General features: G+C 41.0%; 1 protein-coding gene across 1 annotated transcript; it reads left to right on the top strand.

The window, feature by feature from the left end:
- The first annotated feature begins 1,262 nt into the window (after window positions 1-1,262).
- On the top strand, window positions 1,263-21,824 carry fam151a (family with sequence similarity 151 member A). Its single transcript, XM_049597767.1, has 12 exons — window positions 1,263-1,273; window positions 8,511-8,657; window positions 8,781-8,930; window positions 9,048-9,210; window positions 9,386-9,443; window positions 11,558-11,647; window positions 12,727-12,803; window positions 16,364-16,500; window positions 17,012-17,182; window positions 18,385-18,491; window positions 18,632-18,811; window positions 19,422-21,824. The coding sequence occupies exons 2-12, from the start codon at window positions 8,549-8,551 to the stop codon at window positions 19,725-19,727; spliced, it is 1,548 nt and encodes a 515-aa protein (XP_049453724.1). The 5' UTR covers window positions 1,263-1,273; window positions 8,511-8,548; the 3' UTR covers window positions 19,728-21,824.
- The last annotated feature ends 147 nt before the right edge of the window (window positions 21,825-21,971 follow it).

Consider the following 21,971-nt stretch of genomic DNA (forward strand, 5'->3'; position numbering starts at 1 on the left):
CTTTCATGGTGACCCACAGTTTTCAGTCTCCCCTATTCCCCAGCCAGGAACTGGAGGTTGCTGTCCCTTCGGTCCAGGCCCAGTTCTGTCGAGCTCACCAGGTCTGGCGGGAAGCCAGAGCCGCTCTGGAGAGGACGGCGGTCCAGAACCGGCGGATTGCAGATTGTCATCGCACACTGGCTCCGGAATACAAGGTCGGGCAACTGGTGTGGTTGTCGTCAACCACGGCCGAGGTCCCTAATAATAATTAGTTACTCATTTGTTCCTCTTTAGTCCCTTAGTAATTACTTGTTTTTATGTATGTTTTTGTTAAGTGTTACTGGTTTAATTTGTGTTGTGTATGAGAATCTATTCATTAAGACTTACCCCAGTGCTTTGAAGCATCAATTGTTGCCATGAGAATTAACATCTGAATCAATGTTGGAATGCTTCATCTTTTGTTTCTTACTACTAAAATGGTAGAGGAAATTGAAAGGAGGTGACAAGTGTCACAAATGAGGCCAGTGTCCAAAGTGCAGTCATCGACCCCAGCTTGTATGTACTACTTGTTTATTAGCCTGTTAATCATCTTACAACCCTTCAGATTTATCTTATGAATATTTGTGAAGCTGGGGAAGGGAAAACTGCCTCATATTATGATTGGTTTTGTTCACAGCCACTCACGGGCCACTTTGTTTAGATAAGTGATTTTTAGTGAGGCGACATTGAAGGCAAAAGGCCTCTGTCCTGCTCACCTGTGGTTCATACCTGCTTCATTTTTTACCTTAGAGCAGAATTCTCTGAACTGACTGAGAGTAGAACAGAGTCTGTAGAGAGCCTGTGCATCTTATCAGTGAAACATTGATCTCCGCACTGTAGATAAGGCTCATATAAATGAAAAATCACTCCCCCTCTGTCACTGTGTTGTTCTGCAGCCCTTTACAAAGAGTTTCATTTTTGAATCATATGGACAGTAAGAACAGGCGAGAGGATGGGAGAAAGAGAAGACAAAAGTGACAAGGGCATGGAAGAAAGGCAAGACAGGTCAGTGACAGATATACAGTTGTTTTCCTGTCTATCAAGCTGTGCATAAAACACTCTGTAAAAACTTTTTTTTTTCTCCATTGTGTTTTGCTTTGTTCCTCCAGGATACAGCCGCAGTCTAGCCGTCAAGGTTTGGACCTTTATCTTGGCTGTTTAACCAAAAAACAGCTGATAATAATATCCGTGGCTGTTGGACTTGTTCTCCTTGTGATTATCATTACTCTCGCTGCTGTGCTCACCAAAAAGTCAGGTACATTAAAGATATTTGCCATATATGATTAATTGTGTGCTTAGTTGATTTTACTTATGCTTTGTTGATTTTGACCATCACACCAAAGCCAAAAGCCATGACCAGTGTTTGGGGTCATACATTACAGTAGTATCTTACTTTTTAGCAGTAACAAGGTAATATTATTACATTTACAACACATGGTACATGGTAACACGTTACCACACGAAATTAACTATTTATCGTTTTCATTTTTCATTTATCCACACTGATCCACACCACTCCACTTTTGTCAGTGCACCACCGGAAAAAATATCTCCCAAAGATTGTATATTGTCATGTCATTCATTATGCTACCTTATAGAGGGGTGCCGGTGATCATGTGTATCCCAATGGTCGACATATATGGGTAATGTTAGTATATGTTGGATGTTTACATTCACATCCCCTATAATTGCAGCGCAATGCTGGCACACAGTCCCCATTCTTATGCATAACTCTCTCTCCGATGCTGTTGTAGCTGACCGACACACTAGAAACTGGCAGATGGGTCTTCCAGCTCTGTAGTATTAATTTGCACACGTCATATTGACTGACTCACATGCCATTCGTTTGTTGTGCCAACCTCAGCATTTGTTTATTGTGTTTCATAGGCCCACAAATACATAATTATCAGACTTTGATCCTCTGCCTGACCCTTCCTGTGTCCAAGGCTATTCATTTAATTTAAAAGGTCTAGGCTAATTAATCATTCTATATCATCATGCTACTATTAATAAAAGCAGCAGATATTAATACAAAGTGGTAACCACTGTACTTGAATGTATGAATGGGTCAGACCTGTGAAGTACTGGATTTGAAATGAATTGTAATAAACTGGAGCTTCTGTGCTTCAATTACCTGCTGTGAAACAACAAGACCATCATCCATTTAAAATGAGCATTAGCTCTTCTGAGGTCATTTTGGTCAAAGTAAGCCAAAACGAGTTTAATAAGTAACTTATTACTCTACACAGAAAGTAATATTGTAAAGTACCTAATTACTTTTAAATGAAGGTAGCTAGTAATATGTAATAATTACATTTTGAGAGTAACTTGCCCAACACTGGCCATGACTGAATTTCATGAATTTGATTATACAGTTTAGCTATATAGGCTACTTGAAAACTATATCAATAAGGAAAGGGTTAGGGTCACACACTGATACTTGGTTTCTTAGTTTACAGTCACTCTTACTAATTATCTGATGTGCATAGACTAATACTGTACAGTTAACATTTTGAGTCCCACAGTATTCCCACCAGTAAGGTGGTTGTCCTTTTCCTTTGAGACAAATATACAGCTTTATTCGAAGGAGTACATTGATTGTAAGGAGCAAAACATTTACAGGAAACAAGCCTTCTCAAGTTTAGGGGAAATTCATGGGTACCCACTGAACCCATTTTCATTCAAATATCTCGAGGTGAGAATTCAAGGGACCCCTTGAAAATGGCCATGCCAGTTGTTTCCTCACCAAAATATTGCCTACATTTAGAGCATTATTTAGCCCCCTTCTGAGCAAGCCATGCTAAACCAATGGATGACTTAGGTTGTAACCCTTCCTTCATGCTAGCTTATAAAACTTATTAGTGCACCACAGCCTCTTAAAGACAGTAAGGTCAGCCTCCAATTATTTTTGCATGGGGGGACCATTTATTGTATCGGTGGGCCATAGCCTCCCCCGGTTCCGCTTAAGGGGCACCACTGTTTGTTCGTTGAAAGAGACTCCAAAATCATTTCGATTATGTCACATAACATTACACCACTGAAGATAATACTAATCATTTCTCATTTAAATGTAGTTTAGTTATGTGTAGTGTTGGAATATGGCTTCTTCCTTGATACCAAAATATTGTGTAACCATAATCACTATCACTTGTGACCTTTATTTTCTTCCGTACCAATTAGATTTAGAGCTTGCATCATTAAGTATCTTTAAAAGGAAAAAAAATGTAAGAGGCTCAATTCCAATTAACATCACTTATTTTAACTGCCAAAACAGCTAACCATTTATGTTGACAGAGGTTTTGCTAGGTAACTTTACAGGTAACTTTACAGGTTTGGACACGAGCAAGCATACAACAGGACAAGCACAGATTTATGTAAAATATTTTTGACGAGTCAGTCACATATGTCAAGAAGGATGCAACTCTTGGGAAATGCAACAGGGGCTAGATTAAAAGTAGCCTCATAATGAGACTGAATTACCTTGTCAGAAATGCAGTGTGGACCCAGGCTACAATCAAGAATATGTAGCCATCCCCATACTGGTAGAGATATGAAAAGTTAGTGTCCTGTTTTTGGGGTTTAGAGTGAGTGGTATAAGCTCTCTGTATGAGTTTCAACTGTATCATTCCGTTCATATTCTGTGGAGGCAGACTTGGTGTGCTGCTCTCATATGTGTACATAATATCATATAACTTAATGATACCATAATCCAAAGTTTTTGGATTAGGGCAGTCAAATTTCTTGTGATAACATATGCTGTTAAGTTTAATAACATAATGCATGGATATCCATCAATAGGCAACCATATTACAGAGTGATAACTACCCTAACAACACTCAAGATTACCTGACTTAGCTAAAACAAAATTAAAAGTGAAACTGTGGCTCAGGAGTTAGAGCCGTCATCAATCCCTGGCTCCTGCAGTCTATATGTTAAAGTGTTCCTGGCGAAGATACTGAATGCCTAATTGCTCCCAGTGGGTGTGTGTGAATGCACACAAGACTAGAAAAGCGCAATATAAATGCAGCCCATTTACTACTTTAATTCCATTTGAGATTTTAGATCTTGGAAACAAATTCAATAACAGAAAATCTGGATTATAATCTGGGGGTGAAAATATAACCTGGAAGTAAGGGTCTAACGAAAAGATGCAGGAATGTGGTATCCAGCATTTTTAGAGCTTGACCAATGCTTGGGGATATCTTGGCCTCTGATCTTCAATTTTAACAGTTTTCTTATAAATTCCCCAACTTTATGAAAGCACAATACTAAAATGTTTGAGCACACTGCCTGTTGTGTCTCAACTGAATTTGAAATTTGGCCATATGGGATTTCAAGTCATTCTGAATAAACCGTAGTTTAAGAAAGTAGTATGGTATTCATTTAATGACATTTTAACAAGTTTTTGCTGTTAATCACATTTAATAACTGTAATTTAACAGTTGAATAGCTATTATAGGAGGCCACATTACAAACAAAGTGTATAATTTGGGACAAATTATGAGGATGGTGTGGGAAAGGGAGTGAACATGAAGTTTACTTATTCAAAAATGTATTCAAAAAGCAAGCCCTACCCAGACCCCTGCAACAAAGTAATATAATACTACTGAGATGGCACAGTTCATTTTGCCATTACTAACCAAAAGTGCACAAATAATTAAAGATAGTGTGTTTAAACCTTAATACTTAAATAGAATTATCATTTTTACATAGCCATCTGCATAGACTCACAAGTCAGTCTTTAGATGCTTTGCTTAACTAAAGATTGATGTCTTTCTCCCTGATTTTGTGTTAGATGTAGTAAATCCGCAGGGTGGTCCTTCGGTGGCTCGCTGAACTCTTGTGCTTGTAAACATAGTCCGACTGCGTCAAAAGTTTTAAACAAAGTCGCTGTAAGTCCTTCATTTCCACAGTCTTTTGGACTGAGCACACGTTTGATAAAACAGAGTTAAATCTCTCTGCATCCATTTTCAAGCTCTCTGTGTGTTTGTTTCCTTGCGGACGAGAAAAGGGGGAGCGCACATTTCTGGAAGGGCATATCCTTTTCAAAAATGCAAGAGGCGTTGCTTTGTTGCCGGCCGTTTTCTCCGGTGTGTTAAACACACTTTAGAAAGGAGTGTCCTCAGACTATCAGAAGGTGGAGATCTCTGATTGTCTGATGGCGAGACTACCATCTGCACAATAGCAGTAGGATTAGAAATTGCCAAAATTATGGCAAACATTAGAAAAACATAATCCCATTTTCTACGTATTACAGCCACTCTTTATTTTTGAACCAACAGCTGTCACTGGCACATTTTTGTATAGTCCTTTATTTAGTTGAGACATTCATTTACAAAAGTAATTCCCTTGAAAGAACTGCTCTATAGAAACAGAACATATAATTAAGCAGTTACCATAATACAGGAAAAAAATGGGAAGGGGTAGAAGTGACTTGAAATACTTGTCGTATTTTCACTACACAAATATTGTGGCCAAGTAAGTTCATGATAATATTATCGTGATATATCACTAATTCAGTATCTGACCAAATATTTCCCCTTCTGTTCCTGAGTGATGATACTGAATTGAAGTTGAAGAAATCCACTCAAGGTGTTCTTGAGATATCACATTTACAATAATGAGACAGACAGACTGTTGTGTAATATGTAACGTGTTTTTGTTAATGATGTAACCCCTAATCCCTCTATCTCTCTCACCACAATATACCACAGCGGTTCATCAGAACTCAAGGTCTTAAGCATGTGTTAGGTGCACCTTCTTCCCTTTGAATCTGGGCCTGCTCCCTAGCTCTGTGGGGGATTGCGGGGCCGGGCGGTTTCCCCTGGGAGCGGATGCGTCTGGACTGCTCGCCCTGTGTGCTTGGGGGGGGCGGGGTCTCCTCGTGCTCCCTGGGCCTGGGGCGGCGTGGCCGGTCCCCCCTGGGGGGCTGTTTCCGCCCCTGGTGGTGCGGGGTTAGGTGGGGGCCCGTTGGGTTTCCCTGGGGCCCGCCTGGCCCGCTGTCCATGGGTGTTGGGGGCCTCGCGGCGCCGGGGTCTGGTTGGTGCCACCTGCTAGCCCCTCCCATCCATTCCTCCGGCCCTCGGGCCGGGCCTACACTGGCCTGGCCTCCTAAACCACATTTAGTTCACTCACCACACATTGCACAGTTTTAATGCACCACATACACTCACTCTTTGAGGTGCGGACCACGGATGGATTGGGGGGCTACATGATGGGGCAGGCTATGGGACAGTGGTGTCCGGTAGCCCTCCATGCTGCCCCCCGGCCCATCCTTATCTGCTCTCCAATTTTAAAGCACCACATACACCTACATTTTGGGGGACAGATGGGAACAGGTTCCAGGTGCCTTATGGCTGCACGGGCTGCAGGACAGCAGTGGGCTGTAGCCATCAGCCTTGCCCCCACCTGTCTCCTATGTCCCTCAATTTTAATGCACCACATCACACTTATGGGCACTCACATTCACATTCACGGTGTAGGGTTAATGTTTCTCCGTCAGGGATCGGAGAATCATAGTAAGGGGGGGGTGGTGGGTTTACACACACTGTAGATACGCATGGCATGGCTAGTGGGGCCCGGCCCTCCTGGGCTGAGGTTGAAGCCAGGAGCCCATTTACATCATGGTGGTTTGGCTGGATTCCCGGTGTCCGGGGTCCCGCGCCCCGTGGCGGGTGGGCCGGGTGGCGCCCTGGGGCTCTGTGGGTTCCTGCCGGGTTCTGCCTCCTGGCCGGCTGTGGTTTATGGGCCCTCTGCTAGGGGTCCCGATGGGGATTGACTGCTCGTGGCGGTCCGCTCTCGTGTTGGTGGGGGCCCATCCTGGGGTTCGGGCGGGTGGCCCTTCGCGTCCCCTGGTTCCCGATGCGCCGGGGACATATGCCTTGCAGTACCACCGCCTCCTTGCCTCCTCGTCCGCCCGGGCCTGGGTGGGCTCATTACTGTCCGGTCCGGCGTCTGCTGGTGGCCGGCGCCTGGTGCGGGCCCGTCCGGTGCGGTGCTGGTTCTCTCCCGGGCGGTGCGGGCCCCGCGCCTGGCTCCTTGGGTTGGGGTGGTCCCTGGGTGCATCCGTGGGTGGGGTGGGGTGGGGCGGCGGGTGGTCGGGGCGGGTGGTGGTTGGGGTGGTGGGGCGGTCCGCGGCGGTGGGTGGGCGGGCCCTCCTGCCCCGCCTGTCTGGGGTGTGTCTCTGGCTCTCTGGGGGTGCCGGCCTTCGCCGCCCTGGGTCCTTGGGCCTGCGTGGTGTCCTGCAGCCTCTGCGGCTCCCTGGTCTTGGGGTCTGGGCGCTCCTGCGTTCTTGGGGTGCCATACCGCCCCCCTTCCCCTGCAGGGCTGGCCCTGGACCCTGGTGATGGTTTTCATAAACACATTGGGAGGGTTCAAATACACGCATGCATGTTCAATACTTCAGCTCCGTGACGCATCGCAAAGAACCGATGGGATCACTCCAAAGGGGCCCACTTGCGTCTCAGACCTACCACAACGCGCTGGCAACTCTTCTCTGCAATCGGGCTTTCCCCCTCCACCAAGACTCTCACATTTTTGGTGTTCAGTATAGACTTCTCTTTTGTTTTTGTTTTTCAGTACAGCATAGTAGACATGTATATGTTTATTTTTGATAATCCGCATGAAGCACAACCACCTCAAGGCTACAATACATCAGCTACACTGCCTGTTTCTCCCCTGTTTTTTTTCTTTCTTTCGTTTGTTTGTTCATTTGTTTGTTTTTCCTCCTTCTTCTCCGCATGCACTGTCACTATATAACTCAGGACTTAAGCACCTACCCCCTCCCCCTTGCTTGTTTCCTTACTTTCCCCCTGACACACTTTGGTGTATCACGGCCCTCTCTGACTCATATTAGGAAGTTTTTCCAATAAAGGCTGTTAGGCTAGTCTCCAGGGAGGGTGGGTGATGGTCACAACCACGCATTATGGGTATAAAATACTTGACTGCAAGATTAACAGTGCATCAATCTTCACAAGAAGCTTACACCCTTTAGTGGCGCTAAGCTATGAAGACCAATGCAGACAAGTATTATTAAAAAAAAAAAAAAAAAAGAGACAGATGAGGTCATTTTGACCTTGACCTTTGACCTATGACCACCAAAATTGAATCAGTTCATTGTAGATTCCAAGTGAGCGTTTGTGCCAAATTTGAAGAAATTCCCTCAAGGCATTCTTAAGATATTGTGCTCACGAGAATGAAACAGACAAGGTCACAGTGACCTTGACCTTTGACCACCTAAAACTAAGCAGTTCATCACTGAGTCCCAGTGGATATTTGTGCCAAATTTGAAGAAATTCCCTTGAGGTGTTCTTGAGATATTGTATTCACAAGGATGGGATGGACAGAAGGATGGACAACCTAAAAACATAATGCGTCCACCCACAGCTATTGCCGGCATTAAAAAGAAAAAAGATTTTGTATGACTTATGTAAAGACCCATATTATTACAGTCCCACACTCACATTTTGGCCTGTATCTTGCTATCCAATGAGGTTCCCCAGCTCATCCCTCATTTTCAACTGGTGGAGACATGCTGGATTTCCTGGTTCAGTCGGGTGATATCAGCAAACCTGATGGTCTGTTGGCTACCTGGTTTCACCGAGCCAATAGCAAGGAGGAAATGAACAAAGCCCTCACAAGTAAACTCTCTCACACAGACTTCTTTAATGGTGTTGTTTGTTCCTCAGATTTACATACTATACAATTGCTACATTATCCTCCAGTGATTTGACAAAAATGTACTCCCTTCTTTGTTTCCTCAGGTGACGCTATGATCCTAGAGGCTGACGTCACTCTTGAGGGTTATGGAACACCCAGTGAGAAGCCAATCCCTATCATGGCCCACCCTCCTGCCATCTATAGTGACAACACTCTGGACCAATGGCTGGATACTGTGCTGGAATCTCGAAAAGGTATGGTAGAGTAGAACTGATATTCCTTTCTGTGTCTTTATCTATATGTCTGTTTGTCTGTGTCGATTTGATGATCTTAAGAAGTAACAGGTTTTAATGCTCTATGTCTCCCTACAGGCATGAAGTTGGATTTTAAGTCTCTGAGATCAGTAGGTTTGTCACTGGACCTGCTTATTCAAAAGAATAGTAGTAGAGGAATAAACAGGCCTGTTTGGCTTAATGCAGACATCCTCCAAGGTCCCAACGTACCAGACTTTGTGCCTCCAATCAATGGAACCAGGTGAAAAAGCTTGATTTTCATGTATTTTGTCCATCAGGTCTTTGTTATTCAAAGCTAGTGTTGTATATGTATTATATCTATTATTGCCACACTGACAAATTAGAAACACATTTACTCACTGTCCCATCATAACAACAGCATATTTCTCTCCTTTCCTTCCTTCCTCTTTTTCCAGATTTCTGCAGTTGATTCAGGAGAAGTTTCCAGATGTGACTTTGTCTCCTGGATGGAGGGTAGTGCATGTTTACAGCCTGATTAGGAATCACAGTATAGCACTTGTAGATTAACCTTCTCTATAGGTTTTTTGAACAAGCTGGTGATGTCAGTAAGTTGGTCAGTCGATGGTTCCATCTATGGATCCAGCACTTTTGGTCCAGAGCATAAGTCAAAGACAGGTATGAAGCTAAGACTTTAGAAATATTGAGGTCATGTGTCCTACATGCAGCTACTCTGTAAGAAGTGTGAGGCTGTGCTGCATTCAGCTCTGAACACTGATGTGCCTAACATCAGCATGCTAATGTAGCCTGAGACTGGTAACAATGAACACAGCTACATCTAGTTCTGAATAAACACACCAGACAAAATAACTAATTCAAGCACTGTTAAGCAGTTTTATTTCTGCCTTAAAATCAATAAGAAATAATTTATCTCCTGGTCCTACTAAAAGAGAGGCTGAAGGGAGAGAAGACAGTCAACAGGGGCAGCACAATGTGGCAGATATTAACAGGATATTCACTACAACCACAGTACACCACTCACCCAATCTAAAGGTAGCCACACCAAACTACCACCACACACCACTTTACTACAAATCCTAGTGTTACACCACATGCAGCTGTCCCTGGTGCACCCACTGGCTGCCACCAGGAAAGCCTACAGAAAGACAGAAGGACCAGAGTTAATTATCTTAATTCTTTTATTATGGCAGCATTAACAAACAATAAATGTAATTGATAATAATTGGCGCTTGACAGAAAGTTCACATAACCAAGGCAGCCATAGGGGTTTGTGTCCCCCAGGAGCAGCTTGGACTTGCCAGCCACTAAAGTACTTCAGCTTTCCATGGATCTCGGTGTGTGCCTCAAACAAGAGATGTGAGACAAAGAGGCCTACACACTTTGGCTTGACCTTTTTTTAACCTAAGCACCTCCCACTGACACACCCTCCATTCTCCCCTGGTCTACCCAAGGTCCTTAAGTCCTCCTTACTACTCTAACATGCTCAGAATGTTTACCAGGTTGGTCATTTTAGAAAAAATACTCAAAAAACGCATTATAAGCTGGGCCAATGGCATGAAATGGTATACACTACCGGTCTCCTAACTAGGCGTGGTCTCCTCTACGGCTTATTCCACCGCCCCCAAGAGTTGTAAACAGATTCAAAACAACATACATATATACAACAGTATATACAGAACAAATTTAATGCTTGCTTCTTATTTTGTTGCTGGTTTTTATCAGCAAGCTTAATGTCTGACATCGGCCAAGTGCAAATCATATCAGTCTGATTATTTTGTATTTTCCCCCCTCCAAAAACAGTTAGATACTATCAATATATATATAATTAAGCAAAGAAATGTAAGTTTTACTTCAGTTTTAACTTCTGATGCATGGTGTCATGTATAAGTCTATTTAAGTATCTGTTTATGTGGCTGAAAAGAGACAGCGCTACAGTAAAACCGGAGCAACAGTTCAGCACCACAGAAGAGATTCTGTATTGAACACACATCAGCATACACTACCTAAAATGACAGAAAATATGAAAAAAATAATTTGAAGTGGGATCTTTTAGTGTGGTCCATGTCCCATTCGTTAACATGGAGGGGATGGGGTTTATGACCTACACTATAGCCAGCCTCCAGGGGGCGATCAAGATGTCTGGTTTCACTTTTGGGGTGCCGTCGTGTGTCCAAGTTAGCCATTGTTACTAATACCAGATAATATACACATTTCACCATATTTCACACATAGAAACACCATAGCAACATGTCCACAGATAGAAGTTGGACAGTACTGAGTGTACGACTGTTTTAATGAGACACAAAGAAGTGCCAATAAACACTATATTGCTAAAGTTTTTACTTCTGTTAATGGGCGGGGCAGCCATGTGGGATTTTGCATTTGGGGTTGGTGAGGTTCCTCCAGCTTTGCAAGTCAGAAATCTGACTTCAGGGGGCGTTCCACATAAAATTTTCAACTGGGAACTGCAAATGGAGTGCACCCAGTCTATGGGAAGAATTCAACAATTGTTACAGCCTCACAGGACTACCAGTTCAGCTGTAGACCTTTAGTTCGATTTTAGTCAGAATGATTGTGTTTCACACCTGACATTGCATTGTTTGTGACAGGTGGGCTATTTTCCTCCGCATAATGTTGAGACCTACACCAGGTCCATGGTGGAGGAGATGTACAATATGATCAAAGATGTCCCTCAAAAGGTAAGCTTTAAAACACACATACAAAATACATCAGGGGATCCAGTATTATTTAGTATCAAGCAGCATGGGAATTAGTCTGAATTAGTCTTCAACTCTGGTCAGATGTGAGCGTGTCATTTTAAAATTCACTTAACATGTCCACACAAAAGAGCAGGAAGATTAATGATGACTAGGCATGCCACTAGGCCACTAACTAGCAAGTTCAGTTGCTACCTATGCTACCACGGTTCATTCAGGTATCTCCTATCTCTCAGCTAACTGATCCGTTTTGTATCTTTACTGTGGAGATGTTTATAGTCTGGCAGAGCAGGGTAATAAATTATCTGAAGCTAATATGACCACTTGTTCCTTTTTTTCCTCAATGGACAGCACTGCCAAAAAGGCTTGTTCAGAGGTACTAGTTTGCACATCAAAGTTTACCAAATTTGAACTCTCCTTGAAATCTTGATGTACATTTACTCAGCTTCTGCTAGTGGGTTCAGTGATTGCAACAGTTCCATTCACTGAAAACTGATATTACACCAAGATTTCGTTGATTTAAATGCTGGTGTGACCAGGCCTTTAAAGTAATCAATGCAGCTCTTCTGTTTGATAAGTTTGATATACTGGCATTATAACCATGCTGCATTTTATTGCGTGATACACAAGATCCTTTAGGAGGAAACACACAAGGGCTACTGTTTCCAGTGAGAGATAGTAATAGCAATAAATGTTCAAAGACAAAATTCTTTTTAGTGTCAGCAAGTAGTGCTAAACAGGCAGAGGTCATTGTTCGTAACACTCGAAGAACTGTGTTGCTTACCTCCTCACTTTTCTTTGTGTGACATATAGTATTGTTGTTAATGTCCCTACAAAGATGCAAAAACATATGGGAAAGCTTTGTCAAAATGTGTTAGTTGCTAGGGAGGGAAGACAAGTAACATCATCACTATGGTCTCATTCGCTCATGTTATATCAAGGTCTCCCATTGAATTTCGCAGTGATATTCTGATATGTAGCAATAACCTATGTGGTTGCTGATACTAAATGAGGAGTTATAAAATCTGCAATAAAAGATTTAGAACAGTTTGTGTCTCTAGGTGACATTCCCAGTCCATGCCCTCTTGGTTCGCAGCGGCTGGCAGCACATCAGCTGGATCCTGAGCCAGTCACCACGGTAACACAGACAACGTCCTACTGTACTATGGCAATGAGCAAAGTCGGTCATTTATTATTAAGGGTAACCCAATCTTTAGTCTGTCTAAACAGGCACTCAAGTGATAATCCACAGCATTTTCAAACACAGAATAATTCAGTGGTTGTATTTCCCGTCTCTGATTGATAATAACATATCAGTTCATGAAAATTTTCACATTTAAAGTTTGTTCCAGAGAGAAATTGATCTGGCTTGCAGAAAATTTAGCCCAGTTGCCAGTAGAAAATATTAGCATTGTACACTTCTGCAAACCACAGATACATTAAACTTGCAAAATTTATACGTCATGTCTTGGAATTAGATTTGTCTCATTAATACCTGTAAATGCACAGAGGGTGATCTACAAATATTTCTTGATCTGCACACGTTTCATAATTATGTGTGTGAACAGATCGACAATCTGTGTGTAAATGTGTAATCTGTAAATATAAAACACATTCCACAAATACAAAAAATATCTGTGAATACGTTAAATTAATTTGCAAATAAATGAAAAGCATTTGTGAGTATCTTCCTAACATTTACAACTTTCGAACAGGCATTTGTGAACTCAGTTTTTATTTGTGAATCGAAAAAACACTTGTGGATCTCAGTTCTACACGTGTGGATTTGCTTTTTACACACACAGATTTTTGAAACAAACTTTCCGCTGGTCCAAACGAAAATGGACTCGTATCATTCGGCCATCTTCAGATAGCACGTGATCACCCAGCTGATGACGCCATTTCCGCGTGTGAAAGTAAGAGCGTGCAGTCTTTCTATGATCTGTTTTTTGTTGTTGTTTTTTTAATAATAATCAGCGATAAGTAACGTGCATTCATTGTTTTATGTTAATGTCATACAGTGAGTATTAGTGTGTTTATTTGTTCTATGTATCTGGCATGGTGGCTTGGCTGCTTCTTCAGTTGGCAGTTATCAACCAACTCATTCTTTATATTTTTCATTTATTCTTTCGAGTAGGATTAAAGTCACAAAGCACTTCATATCTTATTATTAGTGTACTCTTACTAATGTAGCCTAGTTGTAACGTCTGTGCAGACCGCACCATGTTTAGTTAGGTTACATCGTTTCAGTGAGGTTTCGTTAACTGTTGTAAGATATGACAAGTGGCAACACCCTGGTTAAGGTCTTTGATAGAACAGCTGTTGGTGTTAGTAGCTCTTTTTGTTTGGAAATGTAATATTGTAGTTGTATTGTTCATTGTTAATATGTAGATTGCGCTAAGCTAACGTTAGCTACTGAAACAGCATCTGCTGCCATGGCAACAGTAAATATTTATGTTGCGGGCTGGGGGGACGAAAGCAGGGTGCAGCATTTTTTAAATTGTAAATAGACCAGAAGTCAGTACCATCCAACCTGTAAAGAGGGCCACGGTAGAAGATGCTGGTGACTGACATCCAGACGTCTCTCCACAACCTTTCAATGCTAGCGTAATCAGTACAAAATTATGGGGTTTAAGAGTTAGACATTTTCAGCACAGCATTTAAAAGACCATTTTATCGTTAAACAATAATAGAAAATAAATACAGCTATTCATAAAATATATTTGTATTCATAAGAATGAATAAAAATGCAAAATATAAGTGTACCTACGTACATCTGATCTAACCCATGCAGTCCATGTTCTAACTGCTGAGTTTTCTAGTTTAAATAGAGCCATTAAGTCATGATGACACAAAAACACTTTGACCAGTAGATGGCGGTAACAAGCCTGCTGGCCAAACAAAGACAACTGCCAACTGATTATACATATAGAAAATACCAATTATGCTAAAAACAACAAATGGGGTGCATGGTTACCGTAAATGCAATGGTAAGTGAAACACACAAGTTATCTTTTACAGGTTGGACGGTACTGACTTCTGGTCTATTAACAATGTATAAAATGCTGCACCCTGCTTTCGTCCCCCCAGCCCGCAACATAAATGTTTACTGTTGCCATGGCAGCAGATGCTGTTTCAGTAGCTAATGTTGGCTTAGCGCAATCTACATATTAACAATGAACAATACAACTACAATATTACATTTCTAAACAAAAAGAGCTACTAACACCAACAGCTGTTCTATCAAAGACCTTAACCAGGGTGTTGCCACTTGTCGTATCTTACAACAGTTAACGTAACCTCACCGAAACGATGTAACCTAACTAAACACAGTGCGGAGAGCACAGACATTACAACTACATTAGTAAGAGTACACTAATAATAAGATGTGAAGTGCTTTGTGACTTTAATCCTACTCGAAAGAATAAATGAAAAATATAAAGGATGAGTTGGCTGATAACTGCCAGCTGAGGAAGCAGCCAAGCCACCGTGCCTTTCATACTCAAACAGAAATGTATACAAAAGTGTGTGCCAGATACATAGAACAAATAAACACACACTAATACTCACTGTATGACATTAACATAAAACAATGAATGCACATTACTTATCGCTGATTATTATTTAAAAAAAACAACAACAAAAAACAGATCATAGAAAGACTGCGTGCTCTTACTTTCACATGCGGAAATGACGTCATCAGCTGGGTGATCACATCCGAAGATGGCCGAGTGATACGAGTGCATTTTCGTTTGGACCGGCGGAAAGTTTGTTTCAAAAATCCGTGTGTGTAAAAAGCAAATCCACACGCGTAGAACTGAGATCCACAAATGTTTTTCGATTCACAAATAAAAACTGAGTTCACAAATGCCTGTTCGAAAGTTGTAAATGTTAGGAAGATATTCACAAATGCTTTTCATTTATTTGCAAATTAATTTAATGTATTCACAGATATTTTTTGTATATGTGGAATGTGTTTCATATTTACAGATTACACATTTACACACAGATTGTCGATCTGTTCACACACATAATTATGAAACGTGTGCAGATCAAGAAATATTTGTAGATCACCCTCTGTGCATTTACAGGTATTAATGAGACAAATCTAACTCTATACATGTCAACATGTTACGTAGTATATCAGGAATTTGTTATGTAGTATATAAGCTGACTTTGTCAATGGGAGGTGGAGGGGCTGGTGGATGGCGTGACACCTAGGTAAGATACCTACCAAGCTGCAGACTATTGTTTAAAACCAGTTGTGATTTAGTGAGTTATTGCTGTGTGATAGTGGTACATAAAACAGTTGTATTTTAACAAGACGTTGCTGCTTTCCCTGCAGGGATTTTTAAGTGTTTTTAGTACTTAAAACTAATCACGTTAACTACAGCATTTTTGAAAAGTAAAGTTTAAATGTATCTGCTACATGATTATGTGCAAATGTAACATTTCCATGGTTTGCAGACAGGTACATTTATTCCGGCGACTAAGAGAAATTTCTTTGTAAGTTGCTGAGCACAATAAGAAAAGAGCATCAGCTGAACTTTAACTAAAGAATATAGACTGAGGAACATGAAATATCCTTAATGTGACTGTGATTCTGTTCATATTTTTGTGTTCAGTTACATTGATAAGCCACATGATACTGCACTTTGTGACACTGTGACTGCTGTGGTGTTGTGATTTGGTTTCCAGGTTCAGTCTGACATTGTGGCAGGGTTCAATTCACCCAAACATCACTGATCTTCTGTTCATTCGTGAGAACACCTACCCTACCAGAGTCTACTATGATATATATGAACCAACACTATCTGCATTCAAAGAGGCTGCAAGTAAGGAAGGAGCTGTTCATCAAGAAACAGTGACCAAGTTTACAACAGAGGTGCAGTCTGCCAGTCAGTCAGTGCTTTGTTGCAAACATGTAGCATTAAACCTAGCTAGATTTGTGGGAAGGCATTTACAATTTAGCATTTTTATTGCTAAATACCTGTTGCAAAAAAAGATTTTAAGAAATATTACCTAACTTCAATAAAGAGACAAAGCTGATGGTTAGGGTTACTTGAATTTTTAGATCCAAAAATAACCAGTTGACTTTGAACAACTTGAATACTGGGCGTGTGATTATTTTATTTATTTTTATTATTATTACAGTGTGGAGAATATTACTGCATTTTATTGTTCATGAAGAAAATTCACAATATACATATCAGTTACAACATTATCATTTGCTGCCATGTCTGTGATACATAAGTCAAAAGTGAAAAATAATTTTCATTAGATGATAAAGGTTAGAAATGACTTGCTGTTTCACTTTAATTATTGATATATTAATTCTGTTTACAGGGCACCAGGGACTTCTGAGAAGATTCTATCCTGGAGGAAACCTGATGGACTTCCTCTATCCGGGTCACAACTCAGATGCTGACGTTCTGTCCACAGCCACACAACACAACAGCCTTGCAGTCCATTGGCTGAGAGTCACTGACAAGACCTCCTTATTGGCTCAGTTTTCAGGTATGTAGATACAAACGTGGTTTCTTCAGACATACAGACAATTCACTTTCATCATTTTTGATGTAGTAGGCTGTCTGGCTATGCTGAAATGTCACAGAAAAACTTCTGCCATCACAATACTGTCATTTGAAATCATGAAAAACAAAATTCGACACACTGTCATTTTTCAAATTTTATTAGGCACTGGAAAAAATGAAATAGGTGACATAAAAGCTGTAATCTAATCACAGTAAATTATGTGAATGTGGTTTTTAAAGTCATGATGTCTTAGAACAGCTGGAAAAGCTGTGCTCCCACACCACAGCTTGGAGAGGACTGAAACTACCTTCTGCTCCTCGACACTGATTGGTGCAGAAGCAAAACTTAGGGTTGGGCAATGTGTTAAAATCTTCAAACTGGCCACCAACAACTGCTGCAGTTTTAGCCGGAAGATAGGTTTGAGTGGTGAGTTTGCTACATTCCACAAGCTCTCTTAGCTTTTTTTTTTTGGTCTAATACGTTTACACAGAATAAACTCACAAAATACCAAGAAAGGAAATATTCTTACACCTCTTTTCCTTATTAAACAGAAGAATACAAGCCTACACCATCTCATTTCGAGTTTCTTGCTTTCACTGAACCAAGACTAGTTTGGTTGCCTTGTTTATTGTAAAACACACTTCAAGCTCAACAAAAACAAAATAAAACTCAACAAAACCTCCTTGGTTACTATTTCCCCTGTTTCAGCAATCACAAATTCTGGTTTGGTTGAAATGAACCCTTTATTCACAGTTAGATGTAAAATATGCTGGCTCTAAACACTGTTTATCCCCACTGTCTCTTTCTCACTCGTTCATTCTTCAGAGGCAGACCACTGAATTAGTGAAATCAAATGACAAAAAACAACTGCTAAAGTATTCAGCCAACTGACAATTTATTTGTCCAATCGTAGGTGCAGCTGGTGTTGGTCAGGGTCCACTCCTCCGGGTCAGTCTTGTTACACTTTGTATAGGTGTTCAGCTGCTCTACGAAGGAGGTGGATCCTGGATATCTGGGCTGGTTTCTGAGCCCTGCTTATCATATTGTTCAGATGTTCCCTCCCTCACATTTCCCCTGGATAGTGTCAGTGTAAACCTGTGGACACTGTTGTTTTTTTAATCATAACGTCACTGTGATGGTTAAAAGGCATTAATCCTGTTTATAACATCTGTCTGGATGTCCAGAAGGTGATGGTGGTATGCTGGTGGTTCAGGTGGCCTCTGACAGCAGCCGACTTGGAGTCCCTCTGGTGGAAGGTTCTGGAAAGAGCTCAGAGGCCTTCACACTGCAGGTACGTACATAAGTGAAAAACAGGTTGTTAGTGGCAGAAAAAAAACCTGTTTCTCATTTTCTTAAAAAAGACATTGCAATTAGGCCATACAATAAATGACATGTGGATAAATAAGGCTTTATGTGTGGATGTGTTTGTAGGACTTCCTGCAGCTGCTTGGGCAGAGACCTGATGTTCCCTGGGGTGTTTACCTGCGGATCCACACGCAGCAGCTTCTTGAAGCTTCCCTCAAGCTGCTGCACTCAGCCTACAATAGAGAGAAGCTCTACAGACCTATCTGGATCAGCATGGAGGATTTACAGGGCACTGACAATGTTGAGGTATGTAGCTTCCTGTTCACCATTTATATAAATGATATAGTCTTGTCTTTACAAACCTGTTTAGTCCACATTTATGCAGATAACTCTATTTTATACTGTTGGGCTGGCTCTATAAAATTGGCTACTGGAAGCCTGCAGATTTCTGTGAGTGCTTTGGAAGATACACTCACTGATCTCAAACTTGTATTAAATGCAGATAGAACAAAATATATGCAGTTCTCCAGAGCCAAAAACAAAATGAAAATATAAGTGTCTGAGAGGTCTGAGCATACAACTGGAAAAGAAAAACGTGGATTATACTGCACGAGTTATGTGAGTTTGTAAACAGATGTCTTGATAAAGTTTTGCTATTGTTAAATGCAGTCCCTAATCATTCAGGAAATAAATTTGTGTGCTGTTTTCCGTGGAGGCATGTGAGAAAAACAAAGTTTTCTTCATGAATTCAAGGTAACATGGCATTACCAACTGATTTATGAATGGCCCACTTTGTGGGGGAAGTATTCTTTTAAGTGCATTTTTGAGGTGCTTGTAATTTTGCTCTTGTTCCAATACTTAAGCTACAATAAAGTTGTGTAAATCCTGTGTTGTAACCCACTTCTCTTTCTGTCAGGAGTTTGTATCCACAGTAGAGAGGTTGTTCCCTTACATTACCATCGTCCTGACAGAGCAGAACAGGCCTCCTCTGACCCCAGCAACAGGCTTGTCTCAAAGGGTGGCCCTACATCTGAAAACAGCATCACTGCCAAAAGGACAAGAGGCGTTAAACTCTCTAATGGGAATGATGTACACATATGACCTAATTGTGGAGGAGGACACAAAAAGCAGTGCTGGAGCTCTTGCATCCTTCAAAGGACTTATGACCCAGCGTACAGGGAGAGCAAACACAAACCTGTATGTGATGTCTGATCAGTCCTAACTGAGTATAGACATGACCAACCCAGAATTACAGCATTTAAAAGGATAATTGTGTCATACAGCTACCTCTTAATTTAATGTGAATTGACATAACTATGGGGCACTGACTCAACAGCTCTACACACTGTTAATCATCGGAAGGCTAATGTTATCAGCGGATACTGGCTATTTACTCATCTATCAGTGTATCCGGTGATGGATATCAGTAAGAAATGATTGTACATAAATGAGAGTGCTTGAGATGTCTTGTATTCCATTGAAATGAAATTAAATGTAGGATGTGACTTGTACATGTATAATAATATCTTTCATACCTCTCAATTTATGAAAGAAAGAGAAGGGTGTTGATGGCAATACATCAACTAGTTGTAATTTAGTCTGAACCATAAATGTCAATGCTAGAGGAGAAGTCTGGGGATCACCAAAGTCAATAGGACTGACCATGAATGTCTATAAAGGATTGCACTAAAAGCAGTTGCCAAGACATTTCAGTCCGAACCAAAGCAATGACCACTGTTGCCATCCCTAGAGCCACTGGCATGGCTAAAGTAACGGTGCAGAATCTGTTAGCAGGTTTACGTTCAGCTATAAAATACCTCACTTCCAGCAGCCTACATAATTTTGTTGCAGCTCTTTGATGCCAGAACAGAAGCTGGCATGCTAAATCTATTAGCCTACATAGTTAACTATGCCTATCCCTATGTTCCCATGGTCCTGTGTTCCCAAGATTTAAATGGAACATAATGGGGAATGACAAAGGGTCTTATGATCCCCAGGATCATACGATCCCCTGATTTATATGACAAAGGTTCTTATGTTCCCAGGGCCCAAAGTTCCTAGGTTCTACATTAGTGCTCTCCCAGAATTATACGTCCCCTAGATCCTGTGTTTCCCAGGGTCCTACGTTCCCCTAATTTATGACAAACAATCATATGTCCCCAGGGTCCAAAGTTCCCAAATTCTACATTAGTGCTCTCCCAGAATTATATGTTCCCAATGCCCTGTGTTTCCCAAGGTCCTACCCTTTCCCAGATTTATATGGCAAAGGGTCTTATGTTCCCAGGGTCCGAAGTTCCCAAGTTCTACATTATTGCTCTCCTAGAATTATATGTCCCTGACGTCCTGTGTTTCCCAGAGTCCTATGTTCTCCAGATTTATACGACAAGGGGTCTTATGTTCCCATAATCCGAAGTTCTACACAGGGTTATATGTTCTCAGGGTCCTATGTTCTACAGCTCAATATAGCACATGATGGGAACCTGAAATATGATGAATAGGGGCATAAGTCAACCAATTCATTAAAATAAAAGAGATGGCATTTAAAAAGGGAAAAAAAACCATTATTAAACATTTAGCATTAGGTAAACATAATAAGATTATGAAAAAGCTTTAAGGTAAGGTTAGTTTATTTCTGAAATATTTAACATGAAACAGGTCAAATGTGACCCAAACACAACAACAGGGTTAATGTATGTAAACAGAATATTAAACTTGGATACATGGGAGCCTAGGAGCATATGACCTGAGAATCATAGGATTCTAGGAACATAGCTATGCTCCCATGGGACTTTCAGGATCGCACTTCCAATCGTGTGGTTGGTCCAGCACTTTGGTCCTGAGTAAAACTTGACAATTAATGATTCCCCAAACTTTTCCTCCAATACCACAAGGAGGCTGACCTTTTTGTTTCAGTGACATCTGTCTATGACTGATCAGCTCTCCATTGTTAAGACATTCATTATCCTCCCAGAAGGAACTGTAATCACTTTGGTGATATCAAATCTCACAAGGGACTTTAGGACATAATAATAATGTTTCTGCTTGCACCATCGTGCCACAAAAAAACGAGGAATAGTGCCACACACGTCTCTTTCTTGCTCATAAGTGAATAAATCCCTTTGATACATTTAGACATCAACTTTGACTCATCTTAATTGGTTTTCTTTACAGTGAGCATTACACCCTTACAGAGCTAGCATGTCTGTAGACTAACTGTTTATACTGTGCTACTGTCTCTCTCAAAATATTTAGATTCAACCAAATTTTATTACTAATTCTTTATCACCTCAACTCCGACCATGGCAGTGTCAGTCAGTTGGTTGTTGTTGGTTGTTGGTCATTAGACCACTTTGGTCCAGACCGAAGTGTCTCAGCAGTGTGGCATACTGCAGTTGTGTAATTGTATTTTGTTGTGTAATTTACAGTTGAATTCTGATTGTACAGACATAGCAAACATATTTTTTTT

Source organism: Epinephelus fuscoguttatus, linkage group LG15, assembly GCF_011397635.1.
Source record: "Epinephelus fuscoguttatus linkage group LG15, E.fuscoguttatus.final_Chr_v1".
Lineage (NCBI taxonomy): Eukaryota > Metazoa > Chordata > Actinopteri > Perciformes > Serranidae > Epinephelus > Epinephelus fuscoguttatus.